We start from the raw sequence: 26103 nt of genomic DNA, 5'->3' as shown, positions 1-26103 counted from the left end.
TTCGGCCCCTTGCAACTACAACTATTCCGTCTACGATAATCCCTAATATCCCTCTAAGAGCAATGATTTAAAGGGGAAAAAGACGTCAAATTTCTTTCTAAGGTAAGAATAGTTAAAAGGGAGAACCATGACAAAGACATGCAATACCTGTAATCAAAGATTCCATATCGATTTATATCAATGTTTTGAGGTTAAGCACTAACCTCCGCTATATTTTCCAAAAAAAAAGAGTGGGAATGAGAAACATTGAGCACCAGTTTCAACGGCACTGAATTTGGTGGTAAACAATCAACAGTTATATAGGATCTGCAGAGGAGTCCAGATATCACAAGTTCACTCATGCAACCTCAGTGATCTTTCCAAGTTCAGCAGACATACGTACAATGAGGTCACAAACTGCAATGGCTACTTCATCTGTCTTAGAACAAGACCGACTGCCCCTACTCATTCACAAACCATCTCAAATGGTTGTTCTCATGCAGTATGTCGCTCCAGAAGCAAACTTAGCCCATAACTGTGCTGTGTATAAGATGCCACAACTAAAATACCTTAAAAAACATATAAATGTTGATATAATACTTCATTAGCAACCAAAATTAACAGGGATTATACATTCAACATTGGGTCATTCCCAGCTCAAAAGCCAGGAGAAAGGTAATCTCTCTCTACCAAAGTTAAACACACCTATTCAAAGCAGAAGTAAATATCAAAGCAAGACACAATAACCCACCACACTTGACTGGAGAGTATCTTATTCAATATAAACATGCATGCATTTTTCCTCTTTTTTTTTTTACTTTAGTTCAAATTACAGAAGGTGAATTAAAACTATGGCCACGTACTACTGATCTACCAACAAAAATTAATCCACTATTCATGCCAAGGGGGAGATTCTTCTACCGGCCTCCCAAAAATCTGATACTGTTCCAAGTCACTGGCTGAAAACCTTGACTCAAGCCAGAACTACGTCACACAGGAAAAAACAGGGCCGATAACCTAACATGCAGTCCTGACCAGAGCGACAACTTTCTCAGAAATACAGTCACAGAAACACCACTTTGGATCAAGAGTACGTCATACTGATCCAGGATCTTGCATTGCAGCAGAAGTTGCCATGATTTAATGCGCGTGTCAATCAGATAAGGGTACTTGCCAACGATAGCTCATGGAGCTCAGTGAGCATCCACTCCTCCCCAGTTTGACCCCCTAGAACAATGGCTCTCGTCCCTCCAACAACACAAGTACTGTGACCCCAAGCAAATCTCGGAGGTCTCCCAGGAACATTTAGTATCCTCCATGTGGGCTTTTCATCGGTGGGATCCAGCAAAAAGAGTTGTGAGGCAGAGTGAAGACCAGCAACAGATCCGCCGAAGATGAGAATCCTCCCACCGGGAAGGCTCACAGCCACATGGTCAAGTCTTGGATGAGGAGGTACGCCACCCGGATTTCCAGCTCCAGGCATTCCGCTTCCTGTTACACATCTCCAACAAGGTTCCTCCTCACTCAGATCCATTGTGAAGACATCACTAGAACGAAATCGAAGGGGCCCACTTTTCGCCAAGCCACCAAACATCAGTATCTTTCTCCCACCATAAACCGTCAAAGTGTGCCCTAACCGGGACGGTGGTGTCCATGCAGCCGGTATCTCTCTCCAGACCGGTTTCTCCATCGAGAGATCGAGCAGAAAAGTATCACTCAGAAGGACGCCAGAATCCGCACAACCACCGGAGACTATCAATTTGCTGCCATCAAGGGTGCAAGAACTGTGCCATGATCTCGGAAGAGGAGGAGCCAATCCAGATATCTCCCGCCATGTTGGGGGGTTTGCATCCAAATCCAGCAGGAAAACATCATTAAGTAAGCCTTGCCTTCCACAGCCTCCAAATACAACCAAGTGGGACCCATTAATGCAGGAAAGTGTATGACCCCAACGACCTGGCGGAGGAGAGCTGACTTGGACATGTCGCCACTCTGGATTGCTAGAGTTCAGATCCAATACAAAAGTATCATTCATTGGTTGCATGTTAACCCCTTCACCTCCGAAGAGGACAACTCGATTGCCAACCGCACAAGCGCTGAAGTTGCATCGCGAGGGTTCAACAGCACCTCCAACAGTAAGCTTCCTCCAAGCTGCAGCTTCGAGGGTGGTCAGCTCCCTTGCAAGCCGACCCCAACCTAGTCTCTTTGCACCAGGCACAGTTTCCAAGAGACGGGTAGTTTCACTTCCCCATGTATTCTGGCAGACCATTCTCCATAGGTCTTCATTCTTTGTGAGAGCGTAGAATCGTCTAGAGACAGAGCCAACCGCTGCAATATCTCTTGGTGTCAATCTTGAAAGTATCTTAAGTGAAATTACCTCATCACTCAATTGCAATATCCCACACGACCCACGTGCAACATTTCGATCCCCCGTTGACAACATAGGGAGAGAGTATAGACCAGTACGAAACCGTTCAGTTGATTTTGCGGAATCCTTCCCAGATATTGGACCAAGGTCAATGTTGGCTTCAGTGAAGAATTGTATCCCAATAACATGAGTAATTGCCTCGTCATCTCCATAAATAGGAGTTAGCCGCAATCTATTCAGCAATGGAGATCCGTCTTTCCGGAAGTTCAAAAGCTCCCCTTGGAACTCAATCCCTTCATCTAGACATCGCCTTATTTCTGCGACTACAGCTGAGTCCACCAAAGGATGCCTTCTCTTGGCAAATGGGCCTCTACACTGCAAGAACCGACTGCACAAGTTTCATGGAATTAGGTATAATAAGAGACCGCAATAGTTAGCAACTCACTCAGAAACATGGTATAATTATTAACACCACGTGCACTGACACACACCTGCTAAATTTGCAATAATACAAAAATAGTAGACAGTAAATCCTAATAGTGGTACACAACAAGAGGAGACTCAGGAGCACACGACCCAAAAGAAGATAACGCAATGACCACAAAACATGTATAAAATGTTCTAAGACTTAATCAGCATCCTGGAGGCTACAGATTTCAACTCAGTTGAAGCTATCATAGTAACACCAAATGATTGTTGAAGTGCAATATGGGCCATGGAAGGAAAAAAAAAATTGCAAAGAAAACAACTATCCAGTCACAAGATGAACATGAACATGAACATGAACAAGCAACTCCCAAAATCATGCTGCTGTCTCAACAATCCTGGCCTAAAAGATCGACCCAATAGCAACAATCCAGGACTTAAGACCACTAATCCACAATGTGTGGCAAGAACCTAGATTATAGTCCACGTGCTTTCAGAGACGGAACAAATCAGAACTAGCAATTAGACTCTGGACAAGTAATATTTCATCCAAAATTCTTTATGAATCAATCACACAGCAAAAGATGTAGGTAGACTTAGAGAAGGCACCAAAAGCATAGCTCCTGAAGCAGTTCAGCACACTGATATTCTTTAATTAGAACACATTCATACACATCTGATCAAGACATGTACCAACTTACCCTCATAAAAATATTGTAAAGGAACTTCTTATGAAACAATATCCAACACTGCACCCGCCAACCTCTCACACGTGAACTTAAAAAGTTCGTACAATGCCATCACCAAGAACAAAGGTCACATATCCCTTATTTCTCTTATCATTAAGTGACTGATCCACTTCAGTAGCCATTTCAAAGATAATCCTAATAAAGATATCATATGATTAAGTAACATATCCTCGTGCTCATTATGACGCATTCAAATTGCGTTCACATTAGAAATGATGACAAGCATCCTGCCAATTAGCCACCGAAGCTATATACCTTGCCAACTACACAGTTTCCAGTACAACAGCAGTTTATTCAGTAGTCTTCTGCAATCCATTTAATAGTGCCAATTAAACAGGGCTGGACCTTTCTCGTTCCTACAAATTATATTTTCACTAATTGCCACTACACAGGAAAGTCAAAACCACATGGCATACATGCCTTTCATAATTTCTCATCTAAAACAGTTTATCAACACAGTTTATGCATATGCTAAAGCTTCAAAATACCAGATTATGTAGGAACTCAACGATAAAATTATTCTTGCATGATTCTCTATATGCCTCTGGATCACATATTATGCATTGTTACTATTCTCCAAGATCGTTACAACTTCGGTCGAAGCAACAAACATTGTAGCTGGCAACAATGACATCAACAGACAGCTAAAAACACAATTCAGGATAGGTTGAATACGAACTCCAATACCACCAACTTGGATTGGCTATTGCACCCTACATAGTTGAGTATCCTCCTAGTCCATATTCTTTGCATGTTCAAGGCCCTTTTCTGAAATTTCTGGTGCCTACTCAGAGTTGCCCAATCCCTTTGACATAGAATATGTCCAGGAAATTGCAACCCCATACAGGAGAAATTTGTGGGTCCCTGAGAAAAGTTGAAATAGGCAATACCGACTGGTTTTCAAACACAAAGCCAGAAAATCTACAGACTAATCATCACTGTAACTACTCATTTCATACCCACACTGAATCATGACCACCCAACATTCAATTTCATATCATTGGCATAACTTCTGTCTTTTAACATTTCACCGCGAGCTTATGCAGCATCCTGTCCCCACATATGACTCTCAGTAAACTTCTGTATTTCAGCATCCACTCCATTCTCATGCATGATATCCCCATTAACCCACCAACTTCGTAAAATATCTTGAGCCTAAAAAATTTCGATCGTTTAATTGATACCACCATTTAATCTACAGACTAATCATCACCATAATTACTTATTTCATGCACACGCTGAATTGTGACCACCCAACATTCAATTTCATATCATTGGTATGACTTCTGTCTTTTAACATTTCATCACGAGCTTATGCAGCATTCTATCCTCATTTATGACTCTCAGTAAGCTTCTGTATTTCAGCATCCCCATGAACCCACCGTGTGACATATCTTGAGCCTAAGCCTCTATGATTGTTTCATTCAAACCGCAACCAATTATTTACTTGCCATTTACACTTCATCTCCGACCACCTTAAACAAATATTTCTTAGGCCCCCCGACCATGTTCAGCTAGGTCTTATAGTACACATTTTGTCTGCGTATCTATGAAAGTTGCATGCTCTTCCTAGAATCTATGTCAAACCACCTCCACTGAACTTCTTTCTCCCTCAATTATGTTCCCACCAACTTTTTCTAGAAAAATCTGTGCCTCTAGTCAAACCTTCTTTTGAGTGCTTACGCATGCATTCAAGAGGCAAGGGGATAAAGGTGGACTAAAAAGTTTCCTCTCCCAGCCCTGCCCTTTTCCCTAATCACCACTGCATGCTCCATCATATCAAAATTTCCCACCTCATTCTCACACCATGCTGGAATGAGGCATCCACGCAGGTGCCACAGCACATTGCGTTGGGTGATTGCCATATCGAATGGAAATGATTCAATCAAGATCTATGGTATGTAAAGCCACATCTTTTCACCACCTTCAAAATTTCATCCATGCAGATCCTTCCAGCAAGCAAGCCAATTTCAATCTTGAGAATGGTGCAATCGACACTCAGTCACTCTTGTATTGGAATTTCATTACTCATCAACCAGACAGCTCCTTGTTTGACGGAACTTGGAAAACCCACCCACCCCCTTCGCCCCCCCAAGAAAAAGATTCTTGTAGATAGGTATAATAAAATGCACGCACTAATCTGCCATGTTTCATGATAAGGCGTAATCAGTTATGCAAACGGCTAAAAATAAATTTCCACATACTATTTGTTCTTTACATTTCTACCACTCAAAATTTCAGTATGGAATTCTCCTTCAGCAATGTCTTTGACAAAAATGCATCTGAATGTATTCCATCAATTTTGATATATAGCAACATTGTTATCAAGATTTGCAAGAAAGATGAATGAATTAGAAATGAAACTGTCAAAAGAGTCACAAACAAATGATTCCATAGTTAAAAGATGACTATAGTTTCCACAAAACATCAGAATGTTCACAACTACTAAATTCCATCGAATAGTCCATGCCTGTAACTTCTTTGGAGCAAGCGACCACCTAGACATTAGTAAAAAGACAATCAAGTATCATACTTGATGCCGCATGTTACCGAAGCTTCACCAAGACTTCTCAGGAAGGGATCAGCATAAGAACAAAAAAGTAAGCCTCCTCAGGCACATCCAAAAAGCACCATCCAGTACTTCTCTCCACATAAAACCTCCCACGGTTTCATTCCAGATTAGGGATAACTAAAACCTTCCAGCTTTAAAAACAAGATAAAAAGGCTAGAAACAACATCATTTCACATCAGTCCATTGAAATTACCGGAACCAGCTCGCTCAATTAACCGCAACATAATCCCAAGAACACATGGAAATAACAGCAAAGCTAATGACCTAATCTCCAAAAACAACAACAAAAAATGCACCTCTCCCATCTCTCAATCAAATGCAAACAACCAGAGAAGACAGAAGGGTAGAGAGAGAGAGATTAGGAACTGACCAGTTGCGACCGAGGACCTCCTCAGCGCGATACCCGGTGACCATCTCGAAGACGGCGTTCACGTAAATGATGGGGTGGTCGGGCTCAAGGGCGTCGGTGACGACGAACCCGCAGGGCGAGGCAATCTGTATCAAGTTCTCGACGGGGAACGGAATCGGGCCGCCGTCGTTGAGCATGAACCCGGACTCCTCCTCATCCCCGCTCAAATCCGAATTGCTGCTGCTGTCCCACTCCATGTATCCCTCCCAAAGCTCCGAGCTTTTCCGATTCGCTGGCGCCCCTCTCTTCAACCCATCAACAGAAACTCCGCGGAGGAGCGGCAGCGAACGCGCGAGGGGGAAAGACGCCGACCCAATTGAGATTGCCCCGCGTCGCACGAGCCAGAGGAAGAAGAGGGAGAGGCGGTGCGAATGGAGGGTTTTAGGTTTCTTGAGGTTCGCGGGTGTCAAGAAGAGGAAGCGAGAGAGAGAACGATGAGAGAGAGAGAGAGTATGTCTGGCTAAGAAGACGACGCAGAGAGAGAGAGAAAGAGATGTGTTGCAGACCGACTAGGATGAAGGTAGAAAAATCTGGTCGTCCGGAGTGGCCCAAATTCTGCTGATATTTTTGCTTTTCCTCTTCTTTTTTGCCTTTTCTTTTTATTTTGTACTTGTAAGAGTTGATAGAATTGTTGCATCAGATTTTTGTTCTCGCATGGAATCTCTTCAATTTTTCCTTTGAGAATACGTAATCCAGTAATTTACTCTCTTCTTTTTGGTCAGTTGTTACCAACCTTTTCCTTGCAAAGTTGTGTAATTTGCTTGTTCTTCTGTGATGTTTTGTGACTCGATCAATCCGGTCGAGATACGACATGACCTATTGAGCTGTTGCGATGACGGAATGCTTATCAGAAAATGTTATTCACAGCTGAAGTCATTGAGAAAATTTGTTATTGATAGTATTTATATAACAGAACCCTATTGGCATATAAACAAGGCAGGCTTACCTAACAAAAGGATTTCGTTTCTCAACGCCATTCCTGAATTGGGGGGGCCTTCTTATTACGGTGCCATTGCCTTGTCTTAGGAAGTATCAACTTTAGTTCCATGCCTTATCGATCACACGTTTTCTAGTTTTCCTTGTTTTGGGGGGAAAAGCATCATCTTTACTCAAAACAATCTGTAACAAGAATGGAAAGTCATCCAGAAAGGTCAGAGCAATCCCCCTTTGATCCTCCCCTGTGGTCTAATCAGGTTTGGTCGATCAAGTTTGTGATGTCTGGTATATCTCCCAGCCGTGAAGTGACATGCTCATCTCACGAACCGCGCATGATGCGAGTCGAAATCCAGGTGGTGAAGAAAGATTAACCCCATGAAAATGAAACATGAGCCGGGCATCGAAGATAACAGAGTTCTTGCCTCTGAAGCAGCGGCAACGGGGGGAAAATCACTGCCATCCCAGTAATCAATCTAGTCCTAAAGCAAATCGAGCAAATGCTCGACAAAAATTGACATATAGTACAGCATTAGATCTGAAACCACCCATTTAGGGAAATGAAATCCTATCGTCATAATTGGAAGCGATGACACGGTTGACAAAACAACATTCAGACATTGCAGTTTCTGCGGATGCGGAGGGCTGCATTCACATGGCCTTGCTGCAGCATTGCGCCGGCTTGCCATCAAAGGGTCAAACATCAGTTGTCATCAAATGGTTCCAAGGCCCAAGGGGGTCAAGTTAGGTAAACAATTCCTATTCAGGTCAAGAAATGTCATTGTCATTCTGTCAAGATTCTAAAAGGCAAAATATAGCACTCGCTCCAATCAAAGACGTATGATTCTCAATATCAAAGCAAATGGCCTTAGCGTGAGGCCATCAAACATAATGCAGAAATCACTTTAACAAAGAAGCAAAGTCATCTAAGGCCTAATCAGAAGATTTCAAGTGATCCCACCAGTACAAACAAACAATACCAACACGAGAAGTAGCACGCGTACAGCTTTCTAGTTCCTAGTTTCACACAAAAATTCATCTGCTGCAAAGCCAAAAGCATACTGCTGTCTCTGCCCTGTCCATACGAGAAGACCAAAGCAGCACTGAGGCAAAAGGGCCAGCTGTTACGAGCAGAGAGAAGAAAACGGAAAGCAAAATTGAGCCAAACATGAGTCTAGATGGTTGAAAAAACCTGACGCAGCAGAGAAGCAGAGTGAAAATGGGAGTTAGGGATAAAAATGTCATCATGAAGAAGATACTTCTAGGTAATCCATGAAATGAAGGAATTCTATAAGAGAGCAATTCTCACTTGACAACAACCTACCAAATAGCATGATTTAATTTCTATAACATTCGATTAGCAAGCTGCTGTTCACGGACAGTTCCCCCGAAAGCTGGAAATCCATTTTAAGAGGATAAGCCACTCCGACAAGGAAGATTATATTCAGTTTCATTCTGAGCCATCATCTATTAACCGCAAAAAAAAAAAAAAGCCAGAAACTGGTAGCAGTAGGTACCAACAGCAAGTTATAAAGAAGCAGCAAATGAGGAAAAAAATGCTAAAGTATCAAGGTACCTGCTCTCAGTTGGATGAAAACGTTATGTTGAATGGCTGTCTGCAAACTCAAGCAATATCAAAATCAAGTAATCTTTTCCTTGGTAACGAAGCTTACTGTGCCTAGCAATTGCAATCAGCATTACATGGAACTATTCACAACACAACACTACAGACCAAGCTAATGCTAGCCACTTCCACAATAAATACCCCAATAAAAGGATGAGAAAATTGTCTCTCAAAAAAAGATCAGCTGTTGAGGTAAGCAGAGAGCCATGATGGTTAAGAAATCTAGTATATGATCCACCCAAAGATCAGAAGCTTCTTAAAAAGATCCACAGAGCAGTATTAAACTTGAATGGTGCACATTCAACAGTGATCTATGGATGATCTACTCTCATGGGATTTTTCAAATTCCACATTGGAAATTGTTCTCAGTCAAAAAAAAAGGACTACTCTGGCCAATACTAGAAAAGGAGGTCATAACAGCAAACTTAGTCTGAAATGTCCAAGACTCTTGACGTTGTCGCCAGCCATCACATTATCTATAAAAAAAATTCGGAAATATAAGTATTCCCTTTTAGAATAGCATAAAGAATCATACTCCACTATAGGTTCAGCCTTCACAATTGGGGCCATACTTTACAGAACAAAGCTGAAGACTGAAAAGTACCACCACAGCTAACACGTGTAAGGAACATTTGGGGTTACACTAGTCGAACACATTGAGAGAGAGAGAGAGAGAGAGAGAGAGAGAGAGGGAGAGAGGTAGGGAGGTAGGGAGGAAGGGAGGGAGGGAGGAAGGAACAGTTCAACTCAATTCACTAGAGAACCAACAACCTACATTCTGACTTAATCATTAAAAAAAGCCTCTTCTAGTTACAATACAAACAATCAATTGTTAAAATACAAGGAAAAAGCTCAAAATGATGATGAACTTGCTGGGCGCAACAAGTTAGAAAGAGGGCTCAGTGAATTCCTTCTGCTTATTCAATCATCAGACTACTTAAGAATCAAAAAACCCAGGACCTGCCCGTGAAAGAAGTTCTTTGCCAGCATCCTTTCCCATCAAAACCATATCTTCATAGGTATATGGGCCTTTTCTTGAAGTTTCAAGCACTGAGATATTTAAACGAAACAGTAAAGAAAGATTATTAGTCTTCAGATCAATTACCCATCCTCCAGTGGAATGAAGAATGGGCATAAGTACAAGATGGTCCAAGGTCAACTTACCATGGGTCCCATCAGGTGAAGCAACCAATCCTCTAAAGATGCAATTGCCATCCTCACCTTTACAAGCATATCCCGCAATAGGAGTACGGCAAGACCCATCTAAAGTCTCTAGAAAGGCCCTCTCGCAAGAAACCGCCAATCTTGTTTCCTCATGGTTCAAAGTGGCCAAGTAATTAGCCTGTGAAAAAGAAATCCATTACGACAACAACACTGTATCCCACTAACCGGGGTCGTCTGTATAAATTGTGCTCGATCTTTTATTAAGAGCGAAAATAATTTGCTAGCCCTTAACTAGATATCAGAGTAAAAAACCCACCATCTTCTCATCATCAGTTCGGCAGGCAATGCCAATTGCGCCTTGAGCAACGGCAGGAAGCATATCATCGATTGGAAGAATGGAAGTGACATTTTCCGTCATGTTTAACCTTTTTAACCCAGCCAGCGCCAATAGTGTTGCTTGAACAACTCCCTCACTCAGCTTTTTCAATCGCGTCTGGACATTGCCCCGGAAGTTCTCCTGGACCTGCAAGTTAGAATTAGCCAAAAGTAAGATTAAGTAGCTGACCAACAAAACACAAACCGTATACGCAACTGCAACATAGATGGTGCAGTGAAATTTTGAGAAAAAGCATCGCTATTTTGATTGATAAGCTTTGATTACAGTCCTTGAAATATATTATCAGTCTTTTCCACAATGAGAAATTAAAGATGAAAAAAGAAATACGAGGAACTCCTAATATGTTGGTCGCCATGGCCTTCGTCGTCTTTGTAGAAAATGGTGAAACTTCACGAATAGTCACATGCATGATAAATTCCATTTATAGTTTATCCGGAAATACTAACTGAATTAACACGTCAATAGCCTTGGCGAGATGATCATGATGTCCATACACATAGGATGCCTTTTGTTTATCACAACAGGATGTTGGCTTACTTGGAGTGAAGGATATCTGTTAAGTATTTGCGACTTCCTCCTGAGTGAAGCCGTACCAATAATACTTCCAGCAGGGAGTTCAGCGAGCGACCCCGCGGACATGGAGATAAATGCATCACGGACATCCTCGCGCAGAAGGTTGCAAGGTAGTATAGTCTTATCCGGTAAGTAAGTAGGGACATCTTTCATAGAATGGACAGCAATGTCAATATCTCCGCTGATCAGCGCCTCATCTATTTCTTTCGTGAAAAGCCCCTTCCCCCCGATGTCAGCAAGTGGCTGCGTAAGGATCTTGTCCCCTGTTGTCTTTATGATCTTGATCTCTATCGCCCCTTCTTCGGTTAACTCCGGATGGCTAGCCATAAGCTTGTCTCTTGTCTCGTAAGCCTGAGCAAGTGCCAATGGGCTGTCCAATGCAGGAAGCGCATAAGTACTCATACAAAACAGATGAAACATACGGAACAATGACGGAATCAGACAAACAATTTCGAGTACTCTATTGTCCAGTAACTCAAAAAAACTATTCTTTTCGAATTTCAGTGAATCTTAGGAGTCCAACCACACTAGCAGAAGCATTCACAACCTTTCCGGAGAGAACTATGACTTCTAATGCAGCTAAGAATTTGTAACCAGTTCTCTTGCCAATTGAGCCACCTCTTAGAACCCATAATTGATTTAGCTCTCAGGTTAATTTAACAGTCCCAATCAATATGGAGTCACAGAGTGTGAGCAAAATCGTCTTGCATTCCATCAGAAGCTAAATTTGATCCAAGCACGTATCCCCCCCCGTACACATAGAGAAACAAAGCTACGTTCCACCAATGCAAGCAACAAAAGAAGTGAAAATTCGAGCTCTGGAAACGAGAAAGGACGCACCTTCCTCTGGTGCCGATGACCAGAAAAGCCGTCCTCGCCTCCTGGGTCTCCTTCTCGACGACGACGGAGGCCCTCACGACGCCATTGGCCGTGTGGGGCCTCCTGGAGAGAGAAGGAAAGGCGAGAGATTTGCGCGAAAACCCAAGAACGGAGACCGACCCACCACCGCTCCAGGAGTTGACTGGCAAGGGATGGCCAGGCCCGAGTGCCCGTCGCGTGGATAATGAAGGGGATGAAGAAAGGGTCTCCATTTGCATAGAACCGTAGCCCTTCAATCTGTCCAGAGAGAGAGAGAGCCCAAGAGAGATATGTAGAAGAAGAAGAAGAAGAAGGTGATGGTCTGGGCAGGAAGGACAAGTTTTATCGAGATGGATAGTGGGGTTGGATAGAGTAGGATTGCGGACAGACCAGTTCTGCAGATCTCCTGCTGTTATCAAATTATCACCACCATCATCCCCTCTTTCCTTTTCTTTCCTTGCAATTCATGCCGGCTTTAGTCATTGTTTATGGGGATACTTTATCACAAAATCTCTAATACTTTATCACAAAATCTTAATTGACTCTTAAAATTTGTCGAAACAGTACTATCAAATCCTAAAACTTATCAAATAAATATAATTAAGTCTTTTCATTAAGTCTATCTAATTAATATAATCAATTCAATTCTCTCTCCTACGTGTCTAAATCGACCGTGATTTTGGTCAAAATGTAATTTTTAATACTAATTTCATTCAAATTAGATTTAATTAAAATAAAGAAAGAAGAGGGTTGAGACCAGGCGGCGAGAGCTGACCTTATATTTAAATCTAATTTAAATAAAATTAATATTACAAATTAGATTAAAATCAAAACGACGTTATTTTAGCCTTATGTTTTCTGTTCTAGTCATGTCATTGTCATATAGGAAGGAAAAAATAAAAAAATAAAACCATGTTAGCATTTTCCATTATCTAAGTTAGACAAAGTTAACGAAAAAATTCGATTGCAAGAATTTAACAAGTTTTAGAATTTGATTGCACTTTTTGCAAGTTTTATGACTCAATTACACTTTTGTGTCAAATTTTAGGACTTTCAGTGCCCATATTCCTTATTTATTAATCTCCTTATGTAATCGTGTTGCAAGTGTGAACTTTTCTTCCCTCTTCTATTTTACACTTTTCCTTTGTCAAGAGTGGGAGGATGAAGTTATCGACCATCCCTCTTCTCCTCTTATGGAGGTAACAATCCTAACATGATAAATCATCCTACGTGTTTGTAATTGCAAGCATATGTCATATCAATAGGTGATTGTAATGGTACCCGAAATTGAGAATTTGTGAGTGGTTCTTCTATACACTCACCCTATGAGCGGGTAATTCACACGTAATATGAGTACCATCCCTAATGAACGAGATTTCAAATTTAGATCATCCAATTAGATTTTGATCCAAGCCTTACTTGATATTTTGTCAAACATAAAGCTATTAAAAAACAAATAAACGAACTTTTATAATATGACTAGATTATATACTTCTCAATTGGCCGATGAAATAAAATGTTCCACTTTTGTCTACGCGTTAGCTGAATTTGCTCTCTTTATTAATGCTTCGATTTACCATGACGTCTTGCCGATTGTGGCTGATGATGTTATACAATAATCCGAGAACAATGTCCTTATATAGGTAGTTATATAGGTAGTAAGAGTCAACGTGGCTTCCATGACTCCTCCAATCCACATTAAGTTTTCTTCTTATAAAAGAAGTAGCATTATTGACATTTTATAATCTGCTGTCTTGTGAATTTCGGAGAATTTTACTATTGACATTTTAGAATCTACGCGAGGAGGCCAAACGCATATTGTCATTCCCTCTAAAGTAGACCAAAAGATTAATCTTTACGAACCCACAAAGTAATTTCCTCTGTCTATCCAAGCGTGGAACCTACGCACATGACCATGACATTTCCGTGGGTTGCAAGACTCGACATTTCCGTGTGAATCGGGAGTCTAAAAACCCAAACTTTTTTAGTTGGGGCACTATATAAAGCACGTTTGTTAACTCATTGATTTTCATTAACAAGTTCACAACATAAAGTTTCGGTTTTTACAGCGCCAACCCCGGCAGCACGTGTGTATTTCGCCGTCAAAGCCGAAAGTTCTCTCTTATCCCAGCGAAAACCCTAGTGCCGGCGGCTTCTACGTCGTACCCTTCTGCTGCAGTCTCTCAATCCTTGCGCTCGGTCTCTCCGAAAGGCATTGTGACTCCGTCCTCTTCCCCAGCAATGGAAGGGGGCCCTGTTGATGAAGCAGCGAAAGCTGTCTCGGACCTGGCCGGGGACGCTTCATCTGGAGAAACTCAGAGCAAGAAGTAAGTTTTCTGCGGTCCGCGTGCTTCACTGAATGCGTTCTTCGCCGTTCTCGTGCTGCTTCATTTGTGGGTCTGTGTATTTTTTTTGTATAATCGATCAAAGTTTGGTGCTTTGAGATCAAACTCGCTTGCCTGCCTCTATTTGGTTCTTGTTTTTTTTTCTGCTTTTAGTTTTGGTTTATGTATTCTGATGGGTCGAGCTCTTTTTTGAAATTGACCGTAGTGCACGCAAGAAAGAGTTGAAGAACAAGCAGAGGGAGGAGGAGAGGCGGCGCAAGGAGGAGGAGAAGGCTAAGCTGGTATAAAGCTGTTTCCTTTGCTCATGAATTTTCTGTTAGTTGGTGTGAAATTGGTTCTATCAAAACGTTAGGTGGAGAGTTTTTTCGCGCATTATTTCATAATGTAGAGGCGTTTGATGCATCGCGGTACTAACTGGTTTTAACTGGAGTACAAAAAATCTATCCTTTTTCTTTGAATTTAGCTTTTGGCCCTTGGTTTGTCGGGGGATGTATTTTAGCTGGCTATATCAGTGTGGATATATATTTATTTATTTATTTATAAGTGCAGATATAGTTAGTTATGATAATTTTCTGGTAAAGGCATTTTGCATCAACAATCGGCAGCTGAAACTGCATTTGTTTTTGTCTCCGCATTGTTGGATGTGGATAAATTATCAGTATATCTCGTAGAGCAAATCAGATGGACTGCGCACATAAGTTCAGAGCAAATCAGGTGGTGGCGGTGGTGGCACTTTACTAATTATAGTTGCTTGCTCATTTTCGTTCTTAAACCTACATAAACGAAGCCCGTAAATGTAAATAATGCTCAAGGACACTTATTTTGAATGAACTTGAATGGCAAAGATGCTTATATCTTAAGTAGATGGCCATTTTAGATCATGAGTGGATCAATCCTGGTCCGACTTTTGTTAATGTCAGTACTGCCATTTCTTTCCATGATTTGAATCCTGATGCTAATTTGACTTGTACAAATATGAAGGCCGCTGCCAAGGCAAGTTCCCAGTCTCAGAAATCTGGAGCAGCTGATGATGAGGACATGGATCCAACAGTATGTATCAATTACTCCCTCCCTCGTTGTATTGCATATTACTCCTTTTTTATGAGCTTCACATATTCATGCTTGTTTTCTCTTGCCTACTGGCAGCAATACTTTCAAAACAGGCTGAAGTATCTCGAGGCACAGAAGACAGATGGGAAAAACCCTTATCCTCACAAGTTTCAAGTTTCGATGTCTATCACTGAATATATTGACCAGTATGGAGGCTTAAACAAAGGAGAGCATCTTGAGGATGTAGCCATAGCTTTAGCTGGTACTTATCACGGTGTTTTCTTTCTATGGGAGAAATATGTTATTTTGGCTTGTCTTCTGCTTTTATCTCAGCATTGTTTCTGTTGTTCAAGGTCGAGTTATGAGCAAACGATCTTCATCTTCAAAGCTGTTTTTTTATGATTTGCATGAGGGTGGAGCAAAGGTGCAAGTCATGGCTGATGCTAGGTGACTTTCATTTCCTTTTCTTATTGCTTAGAAAATTATTTTTTTTTGTAATTTTTGTTTCAATATTCTTTTGTCTACTTTTACTTTTACCATCTTATGTTTCCATTTAGTTAGCAGTTCGCGTACGGTAGAAATTATCATTATTCTGGACATTTTTCATATATTAGTGGCTTTAGTTACCTCAGATATCTCTTTCAAATGCTCGCATGTTTTTTTTCAATTGATCATCCAAGAATTTTAGGCAATATTGGTCGGAAACCGAAATACAATAGCTTCAAGATTGTTTGCTTCTTAAATTTTTTCCATGCCCTTTTGTTTGCAATATTTCGAAAGCTTAGTGACAATTTTGGCATAAGGTTACATACTAATATTTGGATCGCAGTTTGAGAGATTATCAACACATCGATGCTTGACTGTGTTTGAAGATATTTTCCTCCCACAATTTTTGCTTTTCCTTCCTCTAAATCGAATGGCCTCTCCGTGCAAGCCTTTATTCTACAGAACTTCCTTGTCGAAATAGTCAAAGCATGATTGCACATATGCACGCTTAAACAGTTAATGGCTTGCGTCCAGTTGTGCGAAAACAGTTAATGGCTTGCGTCCAGTTGTGCGAAAACATTACCTTTCTCCCACATAAGTACAATCACCAAAAACCTGTAAGATATTGAAAAGGAAAAGAAGAGAGAACCTTCTGTTTATTGACTATATCAACCCTTTCTTCAAGACAATATATGTTTTGTGATACTCACTTCATTCTGTTCTTTAAGATAATATAATTGAATCCTCTCTATGTCAAACTGCAGTAAATCAGGTATGGACGATGCTGAGTTTTCAAGATTCCATTCCAACGTGAAGCGTGGTGATATTGTTGGCATTACTGGTTTTCCAGGTTTGGTTCTTGCAACTTAAGTGCTGTATTTCTTTCATCGGCTCATTTTTACTTTTGATGCCTGAGATGTTGCTATTGATATTGCTAAGAGTAAGATCTTCTATTCTTTGTCCGTAAGTGTAACTTCATTATGTCCTTTGACTGGAAGAAAACTTCTAGCTGGTCGAGAGAACTATTAAATTGCTTTTGCTGATAGATCTGCAAATGATAATTCAATATCCAATCAGAGAATGGTACTGTTGCCTTCCATGGAAGTTTAACTCGTTGACTAGTACTGAGAGAGAGAAGGGGTGTAAAACATTGTATGTTGTGGCATACTTTCGCTTCTTCTGGCAATGGATGTTTCCTTTTATGTTCATCTCATCTTCTTGTGAATGCTAGCTGGAGGGGAAAAAACAAGGGCGACTGGTGAACAAATTTGACCATTTTCTTCTTTTATGGATGCAAACACCTATGTAATAAGATAAATTGGTTTTCACAAAAATTTCAAAGGGAACAATTTCTTAGGTCGGTTGGTTTAATTTTTTCTCTTTAATGCAGACTTCAATGAACACTGCTTCTGTGTAAAAGCAGAAAGTACTTTTTTACTTCCCACCAAAATCTAAATATTACTTGCATTTCAGAAAATTATGAAAATATTTTATGTAAATCTACGTGTCAGCATTTGAGTGTTGTGAATGCTTTAGGAGTTTTGGATTTAAATAAATTCAAGGTGTGTAAGTTGCAAGATTTAGATTAAACAAAAACAAAAGGTGAAAGTCAATCTAGACAAGCCCAAGGAAAGCATTAGTTTAATAATAAGGGGGTCAAAGAGAGACCCCCTCCTGTCCCAAGAGATCAGTTGTCAAAGTCCATTGAACCACTTTTATATATTAGACTACATCAAATTATGTATTTATGATTAATGACATATCATTAATCTTAACAGTCTTATGTATATCTATATTACATATAAGTATATGTGCTGTACTTATTCTTTATTAGACCTTTATATCTCCTTGGATGGCTCTTTTACCTTGTTAATGTTTTTCTTTTCTTCATTTTTTCAGGAAAAACCAAAAGGGGTGAGCTAAGCATATTTCCAAGGTCTTTTATTGTTTTGTCCCATTGTCTTCACATGATGCCGAGGCAAAAAGCTGCTCCAGGTTCAGAAAATGCAAATGTGAAGGTAAGAAGGCGTGATTTAGAATTATCTAAGAGAGGAATTACGTCATGTTGCAATTGATTCTGCGTTCTTGTGCAGAAAACAGAACTGTGGGTTCCAGGAAGTACCAGGAATCCTGAAACCTATATTTTGAAAGATCAGGTACTTGATCAATATCTTTTAATTGGTCTTATTAATATTCCGTAGTTCAGTTTTAGGACTTTTTCTACTTGGGACTGGTTTTTTTTAACAGTGCTTTATTGCAATTTGACATGTAAATAGAAATCCAACACGTCGGAGATAGCCCTCGGAGAACACTATTGTGCCCTACAAAGCAACTGTGTCTTTAGTTTATGTTGGATGACTTAACTCTATTCTGTGGTACTGCAAGGGATAGGTTCTTGGTTATATGAATATTCATTATACTGTTATTTGTTTTACTTGATTAACATTTAGCTACTGTGGTTGAGCTTTTTCTTAGTAATCTGTTGATTGAATTGAGTTTTCCTCTCTTTCTCATGACTCGTTCGATAAAATGCACCGATGTGCAGAAATTGATTTTGTTGGCTTACTTATTTGCTCTATATATTTTCTTTCTAGGAAACTCGATACCGTCAGCGTTATCTGGATTTGATGTTGAATCTGGAGGTTAGACAGATATTTAAGACCAGAGCCAAGGTCATACAGTATGTTAGGAAGTTCCTCAATGATCTTGACTTCTTGGAGGTAAACGAACCATGCTTTTCTGTTTGTCTGCTCTGTTTGTAACTAGCGCATTAGATTTCTCAGCCTTATAAACTTTCAGGTTGAGACACCTATGATGAACATGATTGCCGGAGGAGCTGCTGCCCGTCCTTTTGTGACTCATCATAATGACCTAAACATGAGGCTGTACATGCGTATTGCTCCTGAACTTTACTTGAAGGAGCTGGTTGTTGGAGGATTGGACCGTGTTTATGAGATAGGAAAGCAATTTAGAAATGAAGGAATAGATTTGACTCATAATCCTGAGTTCACTACTTGCGAGTTCTATATGGCTTTTGCAGACTATAATGATGTAATGGATCTCACCGAGAAAATGCTTAGTGGTGAGGGTCTTTGATATTTAAATTGAAATTATAGTGTATGGTATTCGTCTCCCTTTACAAAATCTTATACTTTAACATATTTGACGAAACAGGGATGGTTAAGGAACTTACTGGTGGTTATAAAATTAAGTATCATGCAAATGGACTTGACAACGATCCAATTGAGATTGATTTCACTCCCCCTTTCAGGTATGTGATTACACATGACAAATTCATGTGATGATGGATCTATTGTTACACATTTGATCATTTGTTGGGATTCAACTTGTGCAGGAGGATTGACATGATAGAGGAGTTGGAGAAGATGGCTAATCTTGACATTCCAAAGGACCTGTCGAGTGTTGAAGCTAACAAGTACTTGGTGGATGCTTGTGTTAGGTTTGATGTCAAGTGTCCTCCTCCTCAAACAACAGCTCGTTTGTTGGACAAGGCAAGCATAAATACTTTTGCGTGTTCTGATACTCACGAACCAATGCTTAGCTAATTGCATAATTAATTCAGCAAATTGCCTCTGAAGACGAGCATGCAAAGATGCCTGTAGTTCTATCATGTCACCTCTTGAATTGTCTTTTTCATTATTTAATGCGATGCAGAAGTTGGTTGGTATAGGTGTCTAGTTGAATAAAAGTATATATTGGAAGCAGAAATTTACATGCTTCTTAATTTCAACTTTATTTTTGTTTTTCTTTTGGGCAATACCTTCTGTCTGTTACTGGAGTTCATTTCATCCTTGTCATTTGCAGCTTGTGGGGCACTTCTTGGAAGAGACCTGTGTGAATCCTACTTTCATCATCAATCATCCTGAGATCATGAGTCCCTTGGCAAAGTGGCATAGATCGAAACCAGGCCTGACTGAAAGATTTGAGTTGTTTGCTAACAAGCACGAAGTATGCTTTCTCTCTGTCCTGGTTTTTTGTACTTCCATCATTCGTCTCTTTTTCCTTATTCGTCTTTTCTCTGGTCTGTCTTTGGTCAGCTCTGCAATGCATATACCGAATTGAATGATCCTGTAGTACAGCGGGAGCGATTTGCCGAACAACTCAAGGTATTATCATTGCTGGGTGCAATTTTTGGTAATACTCTCAGGAAGCAATTCTGAATTGAATCTGCATGGTATTCAGGATAAGCAATCGGGTGATGATGAAGCCATGGCTTTGGATGAAACATTCTGTACCGCACTTGAGTATGGTTTGCCTCCAACTGGTGGCTGGGGGATGGGTATTGATAGGCTTGCCATGCTTTTGACCGACTCACAGAATATTAAGGTGCTCTCTCTCTCTCTCTCTCTCTCTGTGTTGTATATACACATGCTTGCATGCCCACATACAATCATGCACACACATGTACACGTACAAGATTGAAGCTTTGATGTTCTGCTTTCTATGTTAACAGGAAGTACTCCTCTTTCCGGCTATGAAACCGCAAGACGAGCCTCCGGCCAAAGGTACAAATATGTATCTGTTGCAGGAAAATGTCATCTTTTATTCATCCGTTTATTAATTTGGCTAATATTTATAAGTTTGGTGCCTGATGACTGAATTGTTATCTGGCAGCCCCATCAGCTTAGGGATGTTGATATGCTTAAAATCTGGAATATTTTGGTGTTTCTCGTCCATTCGAGTGGAAAGCACCATCCGCCTAGAATCGTAGCCAGTACTTCCAACTGTGACCCAAAAGTATCTGGGTATCTACAGTAGTTTTTTAGTGCAAATTGGAGTACTGTTACCAATAGGGATGTGGAAGCATATACTTTGTTGCAACTTTATTAATTTGATTCTTGGATGCTTTGGCACTCATTTTCTTTATATTATAAGGGTATGAAATAGGCAATGTTTACGTGTTACAGTATATTTCGTCTGTCGGACACTTTGGCTCAGAGTTGATTGATTGATACATAGATGAGGCGTATTTTCTTCAAGTATGGATGATCGTAATATCATTTTTTGTGGAGCTCTCGTGTTCCTTAAACAATGAACAGCACATTAACTGCATTGTAGTGGGATTATGATGAATTGCATCTAACCAACCTATACTGATAAAATACATTGATTTAGTAACAATTATGGACCATAGTAAAGCCCAGAAACATGGCAAAAGAATAAATGTTGTTTATATAGAGAAATGTAGTGGAATCGTTTAATGAGAATTGGGAAATGGAATGTTGGATTCAAAGATGAGTTTCTGGAGAATGGAGATTGTAAATCGTTCCCTTGAAACAAAACACAAAAGAAATTCCAAATTGTCTAGAAATAGTGGGCCACTGTTGGCTGAAGCCGGTCTAGACCTTTGCAAGTTGCTGGTCCCTCTACGAAATTGACCTAATAAACTTAAAAAGCCCAAACTCAATGTCATTTGGGACCATTGTGTTTTAAACCTTTACTATGTAGGTACCATAATGTTGGTGAAGTTTTTTCCTTTACTTTCCTTCTTTCTTGACCTCTTTTTTTTTTTTTCTAAACTAGAGCCCTTCCAAGACATGATAGTGATAGGTCATGGAAATTCATTTATTCTAAGAAGCTTATGCTAATATTTACTTTTGGCCACTAATCCTTTTCTAATCAATTTTATAATCAGAATGCGATCCTAAGTCACTCAACATTCGATCGAGGTTACCATATCTCAATACAGACCAAAAGGACTTTGTGCATCGCGTTTCACATCTTATGCGAGTTCATAATACCTTAAATTTCCGTATCTTGCTCCATTATATTTGCCAGTATAAGAGTCAAAGTACAAAACAGTTTCATGGCTCTTTCTTTCCTAAGATAATTCTTTGTCCAGTGGAGCGTCCGAAGCCTTTCTCTCTATTTTTTTAGAAAAATGATGAGAATAACAATAAACTTGAAGTTGGGGATGGGCAAGAGCACACAAAAGGTCAAGCCAGGTTGGGTAAGTGGGAGGAATGGACATTCCATTTTCACAAGAAAGAATCAGAAGCCACACCAGATTGTACACTATCCAAACGCAGCTTTTGAGCACTTAGCCCTAAAATTCTTTTGTCTCAAGAAGACAAGCCACAACATTCAAGAATCTCCATGATGAGGACAGAGAAGGAGGAAAAGAGAAGCCAAGAGAGAGTGGAGAGAGCATCAGACAACACAAAAGGCCACCCATTCATGGATTTGATAAATCGTTTTACACCCTTTTAAAAAATGATTCTTTTTGGACTATCTTCAACTCTTTATTCTAATCCACCCACCCCCCTAACTCTCTTTTATATGCACCTTTCGCTTAGATTATTTCTTTCCACTTTAATAATTGAACCTAGACCAAAACCCTTCATTATTTGCCCAAAGTCACTATACCATTGGACAATATCATTTTATAAATATTATGTACCAAGTTCTAAGTCCACTCTTCATTTTCCCCCCCTCGAAGCTAAAAAGGGTCATGGAAGTATGTAAGAAACATCATGGTCCGACCTATTAAACAGACCAATTGAAAAACACCATTTGCGTTTATCTGGCCGTCCTGATTGGTTTTGGTCCCCTTTGTCCCTCTATCCAATCTGTGGGTGTGGGTGTGTGTGTTTGAGAGAGAGAGATTAGTCAACTTGAGGGCTTTGTTCTTCAATAATGCAAGAAATGTCATAAAAGAGAAGATTCTTGGGATTTCATTGTGGGCATAGTGTGGCCAAAAGCAACATGGTCCATTGCTCTTTTTTCCTGGACCACAAAGTACAAACTATTAGACAGCCGCATCCAATCTTCATATATTGAATTTTGATACCTCAGTTCAATGACGCAGTAAGACCAATATACAGAATGAAGTGACGACACTATATCGATAATAGGGACTAATAGTGTCCTCCTCTTTGGGACTCAAACGGTACCATATCGTCTTTCCGATCTCTAACATTCGATCGTGTATGTTTTCACGTAAAATTCCGCATCATTTACATACAATCTTGGTACTCATGACCAAGGATTTAACTTGCTTTTATAGCTAATGAGAATAGACAAGTATGTACTAAGTTTGCGAGGGAGCAGAAGTGCTCTCCTTAGACAACTTTTATACTCACAGACTCAACCATCCTCGCTGGACAAGCATATAATCCATAGCATTCACATAGAGGAGTACAGATGTTCAACTAAGCCGAGATTCAAGGGCCAAGCAAAATACAAAATTGGGTTGAATGCGTGGCAATTGGCCAAGAAAAAGTATCAACCATTAAAATTGTGTCGGTCAGCATATGATGACCAACTTGGCCAGGCCACAATTATTTCACTAGTCATGTGGAAGTAGGTCAGCATGCGTTTTATTTTGTCCGAATTTAGTGGCTCTCATGTCCCCTGTATAATAGATTACAATGTTAAAGCATGGGGAAGAAGTAAAACTAGGGTTTCATCTCACCATTCGATATTGATCTTCTTTGTTTCCTTAAGGGTTGTATGCTTAAGGTGCATTTTGGTGTTAAAAGATAGTTCCATTCTTACGATATGACTCGCTAGATCTTCCATGCAACAAGAACACATAATTTTACAGATCTTCGTACCACGAGAGAAAAGGATAGTAGGGCTACCTAATTGGAGTGTGACCGAAAGAATATAAACGCGTTTATGTCATTTTTAAAGTGAGTAGAGTTTATCGTCATGGGCCACAAAAATTAAATGACAGAACATTCTTGTGGCAACTTGATATGGTAATTTGCATGGACAAGTACTAGACATAAAATAAGACCTAACTGTTGTCACGCACTGTCATGTCGTGGCACAAACCTAAGTGATACATGAATGGTTGGGGGGTCGTTGTACTTCTAGCATTAAATAAGTGTACCTCATGTTCACATGTTCGAATTAGTCTCGGTGGAGCCTCTTTTCGCTTTATTTTTTGAATTAAATTGCTATTTTTACTATATGGCATGCCGGTGAAGGTTGTCAGCATTTCATGCTTGTGATCGGGGGAGATGCATTGCAATCTCTCATTGTATATGTGTTCAACCAATTTAATTCCCCATCAATGGCTCACTTTTCAAAGGAAAAGAAAAGAAATACTCACGCTATTTCCACTCCCCGAATAATTTCAAACGCACCCTAAAATTTAAACGGTTCAAAATAACCCTTATTGCGTCTTCGTTCAGGGCAAGTTTGATTAATGAGGAAAAACATACCTTTAACGTGGAACAATCAATCTCATGATCTGTATCCATCATTTCTTGACTGTTGTTTCTTCTTCTTTTGTATTCAAGACGGAGAAGTTTACAGAGGTTTGCCTTTTCTTTTTCTTTTTCTTATAAAAATCTTCTGAGATTCGAGTATTTTAATAAGCTTGATGATCGGAATTCTATTTTATTCTTGCCTAGAATATTTATTTGAAATTTCTCTTTAAAGTTTTAATCTCTAAGAATTCCTTGTCATATCCAATTATTTGGTTCAAGTTCTTTTTTTTAGGGGAATTCTTTGATTAAAGTTGTGAACTCTATATGATCACAATTTAGCTTTGAGATACGTTGATTAATAAAGGATACAGAAAATTACCCAATAAGTTCTAAACTTATTGTACAAATGCTAATTTATTTCTAAACTTTCCAAAATTTACCAATTTAGTCCTAAATCTTTGTGAGAAATTTCAATGTAATCCTTTCGGCTAATTTTTGTCGGAAGTTGCTGGTGTGGCGGTCCAGTCATCGCTGGCCGTCCTACGTGGAACACCGCAATGTCAGTGATTTCCGGCAAAGATAGGCCGGAAAGACAACACTAGAACTTCGCACAAACATTTATGACTCAATTGACAAATTGAAAAGTTTGGGACTATTGACATCCGTACAATAGGTTTATGACTAATTAGACAATATCCCCAAAGATTACCAACAAGTTTCAAGCTTATTACTAAAAGTCTCTCATAGAGTTCATCTCAAGCACATTAGTAAGTACGATAGAGGAGATGGAATCTGTATAAACACGTAAGAAACCTTAGTTCTCTTGAGGTTATTTTCATCAACTCATAAGTTAGGGCGTGTTATATAACCAATTTGAATGTGGAAATAGAGTGAATAACCTATTTATTGAAAATGCAAAAAAGGGTTCGGAGAAGAATGGGGGCAAAAAAAGAAAGATTCCTTGTATGCCCATGAAATGGACTTACATGGCATATAGCAAAAAGGTTTGCACTATGAGAACCGCCCGCATGCATATTCCTCACGCTATGTTCAACGGGGATAGGATATCCAAAGAGGATAGATCACCCGAAATAGCCGTGCAAATTCCTAACATTGAAATTATTTGTTTATTATAAATTTGTGGGATGATTCAATATAACGAATCCAATAATTTGTCTTTTTGTCTATTGTCATACATAGTCGTACACAATTGAACGAAACTTTAAGGGAAAATGACACAAATTGTCCCTAAACTTTAGCTCAATGTACAATGTGGTTCCTGAACTTTTAATTTGTTCAATGTGGTCCTTGAATTTTTGGTACATATTCAATTTTGTTCCTGAACTATCAATTTATTCAATGTAGTTCATGGACTTTTGGTACATCTTCAATTTAGTCCTTGAATTATATGAAAATGTTCAATGTTGTCCATGAAGTTAAATTAATGGAAGGACAACATTGAGCATTTTTATATAGTTTAGGGACTAACTTGAACATGTACCATAAGTCAAAGGACCACATTGAACAAACTAAAAGTTTAAGTACCACATTGCACATGAAGCTAAAGTTCAGGGACTATATTGGACATTAATTCAAAATTCATGGATTATTTGTGTCATTTTCCCAAACTTTAAAGGTCCTAACAATGCAATCACACTGTTTCATATATGCATGGAAATGACCCGATCCCTAAGTAACCCATTACCTATTTTCAACTCTTAATACAATCAATAAACTCGTTTAATCATATATGCATGGTAACATACGATCGAAAGTTCCTTTTGTTCCATTGAAAGCTAAAATAAACCGTTATACGGAGTCCTACAGATGCGGACGAACACGGGCAAGTAATTGAACGGAAAAACCTAAGATAGGAGCTCTTGACATGAGATTGATGAATGAAAAAGAAATGGCAAAAACTGAAGCGTGCCGTTTCGGTTGGATGACAATGTTGGTCATGGCGATGGTTTTGTATCTTGCACCTAACTCT

At 39.6% G+C, this 26103-nt stretch overlaps 3 protein-coding genes across 3 annotated transcripts; 1 reads left to right on the top strand and 2 right to left on the bottom strand.

The window, feature by feature from the left end:
• Positions 1–545: 545 nt before the first annotated feature.
• On the bottom strand, positions 546–6926 carry LOC115677360 (adagio protein 1-like). Its single transcript, XM_030600515.2, has 2 exons — positions 6465–6926; positions 546–2735 (listed from the first exon to the last, which is right to left on the bottom strand). Exons 1-2 carry the CDS (start codon positions 6698–6700, stop codon positions 1136–1138), a joined length of 1836 nt encoding a protein of 611 aa, XP_030456375.1. The 5' UTR covers positions 6701–6926; the 3' UTR covers positions 546–1135.
• A 2869-nt stretch (positions 6927–9795) lies between these two features.
• LOC115677421 (porphobilinogen deaminase, chloroplastic) lies at positions 9796–12492 on the bottom strand. The gene is made up of 5 exons (XM_030600588.2): positions 12035–12492; positions 11159–11564; positions 10541–10747; positions 10225–10402; positions 9796–10110 (listed from the first exon to the last, which is right to left on the bottom strand). The coding sequence occupies exons 1-5, from the start codon at positions 12289–12291 to the stop codon at positions 9998–10000; spliced, it is 1161 nt and encodes a 386-aa protein (XP_030456448.2). The 5' UTR covers positions 12292–12492; the 3' UTR covers positions 9796–9997.
• A 1608-nt stretch (positions 12493–14100) lies between these two features.
• Positions 14101–20858, top strand: LOC115677410 (lysine--tRNA ligase, cytoplasmic). The gene is made up of 17 exons (XM_030600576.2): positions 14101–14379; positions 14603–14678; positions 15379–15447; positions 15544–15709; positions 15801–15894; positions 16698–16783; positions 17833–17951; positions 18027–18089; positions 18528–18653; positions 18733–19015; positions 19108–19204; positions 19289–19445; positions 19759–19902; positions 19992–20060; positions 20137–20280; positions 20408–20459; positions 20569–20858. The coding sequence occupies exons 1-17, from the start codon at positions 14294–14296 to the stop codon at positions 20580–20582; spliced, it is 1845 nt and encodes a 614-aa protein (XP_030456436.2). The 5' UTR covers positions 14101–14293; the 3' UTR covers positions 20583–20858.
• Positions 20859–26103: the final 5245 nt, after the last annotated feature.

The sequence above is a fragment of the Syzygium oleosum genome, unplaced genomic scaffold (assembly GCF_021117445.2).
Source record: "Syzygium oleosum isolate NSW1041296 unplaced genomic scaffold, Sole_v2.1 Sole_v2.21, whole genome shotgun sequence".
Classification (NCBI taxonomy): domain Eukaryota; kingdom Viridiplantae; phylum Streptophyta; class Magnoliopsida; order Myrtales; family Myrtaceae; genus Syzygium; species Syzygium oleosum.
Note: the sequence above shows the minus strand (reverse complement) of the source record. Positions and strands in the feature narration are given on the sequence as shown.

Bases quoted from the DNA above. Each gene is read 5' to 3' on its own strand.
- LOC115677360 (XM_030600515.2), bottom strand. From the start codon at position 6,700: ATGGAGTGGGACAGCAGCAGCAATTCGGATTTGAGCGGGGATGAGGAG. The intron at 2,736-6,464 runs GTCAGTTCCTAA...AAACTTGTGCAG, and splicing joins GAGGTCCTCGGTCGCAACTG to TCGGTTCTTGCAGTGTAGAG.
- LOC115677421 (XM_030600588.2), bottom strand. From the start codon at position 12,291: ATGCAAATGGAGACCCTTTCTTCATCCCCTTCATTATCCACGCGACGG. The intron at 11,565-12,034 runs GTGCGTCCTTTC...TGCATTGGACAG, and splicing joins GTCATCGGCACCAGAGGAAG to CCCATTGGCACTTGCTCAGG. The intron at 10,748-11,158 runs GTAAGCCAACAT...TCTAACTTGCAG, and splicing joins ACAGATATCCTTCACTCCAA to GTCCAGGAGAACTTCCGGGG.
- LOC115677410 (XM_030600576.2), top strand. From the start codon at position 14,294: ATGGAAGGGGGCCCTGTTGATGAAGCAGCGAAAGCTGTCTCGGACCTG. The intron at 15,710-15,800 runs GTACTTATCACG...CTGTTGTTCAAG, and splicing joins TGTAGCCATAGCTTTAGCTG to GTCGAGTTATGAGCAAACGA. The intron at 17,952-18,026 runs GTAAGAAGGCGT...GTTCTTGTGCAG, and splicing joins CAGAAAATGCAAATGTGAAG to AAAACAGAACTGTGGGTTCC.